This window comes from Populus trichocarpa, chromosome 9 (genome assembly GCF_000002775.5).
Source record: "Populus trichocarpa isolate Nisqually-1 chromosome 9, P.trichocarpa_v4.1, whole genome shotgun sequence".
In the NCBI taxonomy this organism is placed as follows: Eukaryota; Viridiplantae; Streptophyta; class Magnoliopsida; order Malpighiales; family Salicaceae; genus Populus; species Populus trichocarpa.
In genome coordinates this window covers 8997673-9006056 of record NC_037293.2, presented here as the reverse complement: position 1 = coordinate 9006056, position 8384 = coordinate 8997673, and the positions used below count along the sequence as shown (strand labels likewise).

General features: G+C 33.6%; 1 protein-coding gene across 1 annotated transcript; it reads right to left on the bottom strand.

Annotated features, from left to right (window-relative positions):
* Positions 1-2012: 2012 nt before the first annotated feature.
* Positions 2013-5769, bottom strand: LOC7457532 (ceramide synthase LOH2). The gene is made up of 6 exons (XM_024608114.2): positions 5415-5769; positions 4234-4439; positions 3868-4023; positions 2984-3169; positions 2725-2903; positions 2013-2341 (listed from the first exon to the last, which is right to left on the bottom strand). The coding sequence occupies exons 1-6, from the start codon at positions 5529-5531 to the stop codon at positions 2322-2324; spliced, it is 864 nt and encodes a 287-aa protein (XP_024463882.1). The 5' UTR covers positions 5532-5769; the 3' UTR covers positions 2013-2321.
* Positions 5770-8384: the final 2615 nt, after the last annotated feature.

Genomic DNA, 8384 nt, shown 5'->3' with positions numbered 1-8384 from the left:
TTAAAATAAGTGAGTTATGGAAATCACACGTGCAAATATCTTGAGAATCACATTAAAATTACAAGATTAAAATAAGTGAGTTATGGAAATCACACGTGCAAATATCTTGAGAATCACATTAAAATTATCTAAATAAATTCACATGATTTCCTCGAGACTCCCCATAAAATTTGAAATCTGAAAGTATCTCTACTTATTCTATATTTTCAGAATTTATTGGATTTTAAATGTTTATAAAATAAAATAAAAAACACTTTCCCACCTAAAGAATCTCCATGTTATTTTTATAAATAGATTGAATCTTCATTAGCATTTGTAAATATTTTTAAATTAAAAAGTCAAAGGTCAAAGTTTGACCACTGATCAAACAACAACTATGATTTTGAGTATATTTAGAAGTGTGGTTGCGATTATTTTTTAAAGTGCTTTTTATTTATAAATATATTAAAATAATATTTTTTTATTTTTTAAATTATTTTTGACATCAGCGCATCAAAATAATCTGAAAACACTAAAAAAATAAAATAAAAATTAATTTTTTTCAAAAATATTTTTGAAACACAAAAATAAATAGTAACTTGATTGATTAGAATGATAATACAAATCTCAATACAAGGCAACCTCGGCAGGCAGGCAGGCAATGGATACAAATTGTCATTGAATTAGAAAAATAAAATAAAATTCATAACTCATGAAAAATAATGATAAAAACATCTCCATCTTCTTTAAAGTAGGGCATCATAAAATTTATCACTTTCTTGTACGAAAAATAATCTTTTTTTCTCAATGGGTTTTACATGGATTATCTGTACCGGACCAATGTATACATTGATGATTTTCTTTCCAGCCTTCCACTAGATTCCAGTCCAACACCATGCATAATATCTAAATCAAATTACCACCATTATCTTGCTCTCAAGACAACTTAGAGAAGGATTGTTTTTTTTTTAAAATAAATAAATAAATAAATTTGTAGTATGCTATAACTGGAGTCAAAATTAGCACGAGATTGGGGTCTAACAAGTTTATATTGCTTCAAATTCTATCCATGTCCCCAGAAAAAAAGATAGTTGCTTGTATTTACAATACCAATAGCTCCATGGAAGCTCTAGGATTAATCATTTCAATGATTTGACTCCACAATTACGCCAACTATCCGTGTCCAGACTCCAGACGACGTGCTTCCAAGAAATAAACAGGAAATGGCATTCGAAACTCTTACCAACAAATAAGAACAGAGTTGAGTCCATAGCCCACTCCCAACACTAACATTTTGTTGGCTCAGTGGAGTATGATGCAGTTAGTTGCCTTCTGCCACCCACAACTACAAAATACAAATACAATGCTGGTTAGTACTTAGTACTGTCATTCCATGTTCGAGGAATGTCGGGAGGAGTTGTGTCTCGGTTGACATTTTATACTGCTCAGCTAGCACGCTGTTTCTCTCTTCCGCCCTGCAAGGCGTCAACCCGGTAAGCCAAGATTATAGAAAGATTCTTCTCATTGATTACTCGATACGCCAATATTTGATTCATATGTTTCTACACATGCCTCCGTTCACTATGCAATTAAGAACCTCTTAAATTATTGATAAGCGTTCAAATTGGGATGAGCGCTGAATGCATGTTCCAAATGGTAGCAAACCAGCATTCATGAAGAAGGAACACATCATTCTTGTTTGTCTCAGGTAACATGCAGCATCACATCTTATGCATAGATTTGTCGAGGTTTTTGATTTTTCAAAACCCTACTCTGTTGATCGTTGATCGAAAAACACATCATGATCTTAAAAAGATTTTCCAGACTGAAGCGGCCCTTTCAGTCTGCAGCGACAAAATGGCTTTTCCAGCTCAAAATGATTTGAAATTTTGGGGCCGAAGTGAAAGGGAGGGGATTTGAAATTTTGAATGCATCATGTCTTAAGGATGTAATAAGAAACCACCATTGCTCAACCCAACACATGCTTCTGAATCTACGCAATTCCCCATAGGCTTTGACAATATAACAAGTGATTAGGACTAACACACCAGGAAAAGAAAATGTATTAAGAAGCTACTTTTTCCACTTTCCATTTAACAATATATGGACTGATCTCATACAGGAACTGCCTATTATTTGTACACCAAAAAGAAATCAAGAGATTTGCACCAGGGTCCTATCTCCTCATCTCTACGCCATGAAGAATTGATCAATATTGAAACATGTAAATTATTCACCTAATTGGTGAAGACCAACAGACCGAAGATACAAACCTAAATATAAGTCAAACTAATCTCCTCAGAGTCACTGCTGAGAACAAAAAAGTTGATCAAGGCGTCCACCTATTCATCATCTTCTGAATCTGCAATTGTATTAAAAGAAGTTAATAGCTCTCAATAAAAAAACCACAAATCCGCAAACCAAGATGATATATGAAGTGAAACGAGATGATAAACAGATGACATTTAGCAGTTCTTGATAATATGTGCCAGGGACTGTTCAAGAACTCATCATATTGTTGGAATAAATGATGCCCAAGGCAGCCTCTTTGAAGTAAAGTTTTAATAACTTCATTCCTCAGGCTCTGTATGCTCAAAGCAGAAGTTAAAAAGAGGAGAGAGGGCAAGGGGGTTCTAAAACTCTGAAGGAAACCATAGACATACAGGCTGACCTTCTCACTCTAATCTGGAATTTTCCATTCATGTTCCAAATTCAGTTGTAAAATTAAAAGAGTAGAAAGCTTACCAGATCTTATATCTTCTCCCACTCTTCCCCTGTTTCTCAGCTGTCTCATTATCATTGAGTATATCAGGATCCACCAGTATATGTGGAATACAAGCAACATCAGCAGCATTGTATTGAAGACATAGTAAACTAATTTGTCATAGGCCAATGATAAATCCAAAAACTTCACCAATTCATAGCTGTGAAATGCCAACCAAATAGTAGATGAGGAAAAGGAGCCAAAATTAATGAAAATAAGTCATCTACCATGAAGACAAACCTTGTCGCTCTGATAACCCAAAAGGGAAAGAATATTAGACGTAGTATGAGCCATGAGACGGCAAACAGTCCAAAGAAAACACTTGCTCTAAGCTCCTTGCCAGAATATTTGAAAACTTTAGCAGCTTCTAAGAATACATCACTTGCATCATGCAGGGCGAGGATGATCATGCCTATCCGGAAAAATCTGCATGGCAAAGTTTATAAGTTAATTACTCATTGAATGTGTCCAGATAAAGTATTACTTAAACTTTGCTAGTCTTAATAGCTACTCCTGTAAAGAAAATCAAAAGAGGGCCACAAGAATATAACTCTAAGGAAAGAAAGCTTTGGCATCTCAATATAAATATATTTGTAAAAATACTAACAATAAAGAAAAAAAGGAAGAAAGAAAGAGAACAGCTGGATTGGCTTAATAATAACGGACAGTTTTAATTGACCTCAATCTCGAATATTATTGTGTACATAAATCAATAGAGGGGCATGAGTATAGAACTCTAAAGAGCTTAGCTCTTGCATAGAACTTACTCTCAAAAAGGTTTTCCATCTCGATCTAAAAAGGCTTGTAAAATGACTAAAAATAAAGAGGAGGGAGAAAGAGAACAGGAGAATCCGCTTAACCTCAAGAAGACTTCATTTAGTATTAATGAAAGCATCAGCTAATGAGTAGGTTGAAAAACATGATAACTAGCATTCAACTTTGGAAAACATGATAGATTTTATAATCTATGCAGCTATCTTTGGTATGAGTATCCAACTTTGGGAACCAGAAAGAAGCAACAAGATGAGGTTCTCTACAGACATGAGACAATGATGAGGCTAGAAGAGAATTGGAGTATTGCTGGCTCACAACTCAGAGTACCAAAGGAAAGACTGAATTGTTACCTTGTAATATATGAGTATCCAATTAATATAACCGTAATTACATGATGAGACATCATCACAGCAAAATCTTTCCTTCTAGTTTCCCACATAAGGAGGGCAGCAATACTGTATATGTAGAACCCACATTCACACATGTAGAAAACCGTTACTGGAAACCTGAAATAAAAACAATTTGCGTCAATCAAGGAAACTAAGACCCCTGATGTGGCCCTCTTAGAAGTAACCGAAATATGAAAGCCTCTGGAAAATACTTGATATCCCAAGCCATAAAATGCATTTCTAACATCCACAATACTCCAGTTATGCATAACTAGTAAGCAACTATCATCACGAACTGCAGAAATTCATAGCATATGAATCACTCACCTCAATTCTTGATGTGGCCAGCCTCTAAAGTACTCTTCTGTATCTCTGAACCATGGTTCGTTGCAGGTAATTTTCAGAGCACATATTTCAACAGTAGCATAGTATGTAAGCTTCCACATAGATTCTGAACATTTTACAATTGTTGCCTCATCAATCCTTGATGGAATGGCTCTGGCTTTACTATGCAACAACCAAATGGCCAGCCTCTGAGAGATATGGAATTTATCAGGATCCTATGGATAAAAGGCATGCATATTTTTCTATGCAAGGAGTCACAGTAGGCAAGAAACAAAGCACGAACTATGATAAAGTGGTCATATTGGGCACATGGATACCCTGAATTGTAAGGAAAATAAATATTCAACATTACTATAGCATAGAGTTACAGACTTGCACGCAAATTTGTTTCTGATTTGTTGGCTTAAATAAAGACATAAGCGCCTATACCTGACATTGTATGATAGCAATTAAAAATGTTGTTCAAGATTGATGTGCCACAATGCAAAAGGAAGATTTCCGCCTCAGCATATCTATGGCATTTTCACACAATATTTCCTACCACTAACTGCGGCCAAGGTCACTTGCAAATAAGAAGATCTTCAGAGCTGTAGGGAACTTTTTTGAGCAAAAGAAAACATTGCAACAACCTTAACTGCATAATTCAACGAGTTTCTGATAGAGGGAACAAAAATCCATACTATTTTACATTTCAAGGCCTTAGTCATGATCCTACAACTGAAAAACCCTTAGCAATTATTTTTCAAGCACTGTAGCACCTCATGAAAGTCAAACAACGGGATCATGAAAGATTAATGCACGGTGATTTCAAAACAGATCTTTTCAAAAACGAAGGTGACGGAAATCAAACGAGATCTATATCCTTGAAGCTGTCATCTATCTAATGACATGAAAATGAAAGGGAGAGGTAATAAAATTCTCCAAGTATCCTCGTTGAAAGAAATAAAATTACAAAACAATAAGATTTGCTTAGAATTTAAAGCCTGTGCTTCTGTTTCACCTCAATTAAAATCTCATTCATCATTCATCAACCTCAGATTCCAATAAAAGTCCTTAAATCATGATCAATTCATAAATAAATTCTCCTCCGATAACTAAACAGCCAAAAAAATGATAAAAGCTGGAAAAATAACTAAATAAAAAAAGAAGCAGAGAAATCTTACTCGAAAAAGGAATCTGTCCAATAAGAAGCGAGCAGGGAAGAAAATAAAAGCGAAGCAAATGGAAAGGAGGAAATGAGAGGGGTTTGCAGAGCCATTGTGGCTCAAGATCGAGTCCATGCGAGAGATCTCCAACCAAAATTGTAGAGTTAAGCATCAATTATTGTCGTTAATTCTCCCATAATAATCCAAATTAAGAGCAAAACAACTCAACTGCTAACGAATTTCACTAATTTTAGTAAAAATTAAAGTGAGAAAGAAGGAGGTGTTCTTTATGACGAGTAATAAATTTGGGGTTATAGAGACAATCAGATCTCGTTGTGTTGTTTAGTGTCCGTGCTGGGAGACAGCGAAAAAAAATGGGCGTTGTTTTATTTATAGGGCAATCCCATATTACTCCCCGGAGTATACAACAGTCCTCAATTGTATCCCCGGCTTATTCTTTTGTCAATAGACTCTGCCATGTATCAAGGCTAATTTTTTATCTCTATTCAAAGTAACTATTTACGTATGTCAAGAAAAGAAGTAGATTTTGAATAATATTAACATTTTATGTAAAAATTTATGCATTCATTCTAGAATAAAGGACTCGATTGAAAACTTATGAACAAATAGAGATCCATTTGATGAAAAATAATAGATCGGGTTCTACTTGAGAAATGGGTAATTGGTTGGGACTAATCTGAGATTTACCCATTTACTTATTTGACAAGGAAAATGATTTTTTTTTCTTTTTTCTTTTTAGGAGGTTGTTGGCGTCACGTGGGGGTAGGGTGGGATGCGCCCATCGTTTTTTAGGGTTAGGGCCGTTAGGCAGCTTTGCTTTAGCCGATTCTCGTACTCTTTATATATTAAATAAATTTATTGTTTGTTCTTTTTATTTTTGTATTTTAAAAATATTTAAATTTTTTATTTTAAATTATTTTTTTATATTTTGATATTGTTTTAATATGTTAATATTAAAAATAATTTTTTTTAAAAAAATATTATTTTAATACATTTTCGAACAATTTTTTTTTAAAAGTAATTTTCACCACACTCTCAAACACATTAAAAACAATATCACAGAAATATAAAATACTTGTTAAAATATTTTTACTTTAAAATGTAATAAAATAATATTTTTTTTATTTTTTAAATTTATTTTTAACATTAACATATTAAAACAATATCAAAATACAAAAAATAATAATTTAAAACAATTTATTTTTTGAAAAAAAGTCACACCACAACTCCAAATTGGGTTTTAGGCTTAGTAATTTCCTTACATAAGTTTTTTTTATAAATAAATTCAATTGAATTTCACATCAACTTCACTGTTCCAACCACGAGTCGGTAAAAGTGAAGAATTGAATAATTTTCTGGTTTTAGTTTCTCAAAAATACCAGAAACTACAAGGTCGGAAGCATGTGTCTGGTTTCAATTGCAGATGTTTGTCCTTGGTAGCATTTACTTCTTCCTCAAAGCAAACAAACGAACAAGCTTGGTAAATTTGATTTACCACATGTTTTAGTTTTTTATTGCAAATCTTATTGCCCAAATAGACAATTAATGTTGGGAAACTAAAACTATGCTTGCTCCGAAACTGTTGGACGACTTCTTCTTCTTCTTGTTTTTTTTTTTTTTAAAAAAAGAGAAATAAACACTAGTTATAAGAGTTGAGATAGCGAGACAGGGGATACAGTATCCATTCGCAGATGGGTTCAAAATGACACAGGCAATGAAGATGGCAATCTCTTATGGAATATTTAAATGAAAAACAAGAGAATACGAGATATGCAAGGGATGGCTTAACTGAGCTCGACCTCGAGAGACATTCATTTGACGTTAATGTAAACGTCCAGTTGTGAATCACTTGCAAATCGTAGTTACCAGCTAGCAGGCAACTCAACCTAATTTATAAATCACCCTATATTTCATCCTCTGCAAAGCTCATCTTCGTTGCCATTTCATGGCTAAATAGTCAGAAGTCTGCAAGGTTTTCACATGTCAGGCAGCATATAACTCAAGGGGAAGTGAACGTGTAATACAGATCTGAGAGAGCATTCGAACAATCAAATATGAGAACAAACACAGACCAATCCCAAGCCCCTGAGCTGTATCTTAGACAGAGTGCATATATGCTTAATCGAGACGCGTATCAAACATTATAGTTACCAAATCACTGGTTTTTAAAATTGCTCGACTAACAGTAAAAATCATCAGAAAGATCGACGATTCATGCATGGCCAACTGTGGAAACCAGAAATTAAGAAGGAACAAGACTTTACTGAATGTATAACAATTACAGTAGACAAATTCCACCTTTTTTTTTTGTTTTTCTTGCCTTTGCAGGAGGAGAAACCCCTCTCATACTTGATTAACTTGACCTGGGCTTCAGGCTTGTTTAAACTGAAATTGATAGACCTGGGCCATGGCTTGTACTGCCAGGGCTCGAGTGGAAGACGACCAAGCCCGTGAAAATAATAATCAAAGAACAAGTGTTTTGCTGCTGCTGGATTCCTGGCTTGTTAACAAGCAATACCCACCAACCACCCCAGTCTTGCTTGAATCCTGATCAACGGGGCTTCTGTTTACATATTTATAGATAGTATATGTTCTTGGCACATCTCACATGTGTATTGTGTTAATTATTAAATAATAATATTTTCTTAAAATCTTTAATAGATTATTTTGAATTGTTTATGAGCAAATATACTTAGCATTTATTAAATTAAAATGTTTGGTTTTTAAAATGTGTAAAGTTTTATGTACAGCTTCATAATTTGTAAATATTAAATTAGTTTATTGATTTTTAAAACATATAAATAAATCTTTATTGTATTGAAATAAAAACTATGGGTATAAAATAGCTAATATTTATACGTGTTTATTCCATATATACATGTGCATGGCTATTTATAATGAAATCTCTTGAAAATAATAACCACTGATATATTTGCACCAATTTATTTATCAACATGGTTAGAAATT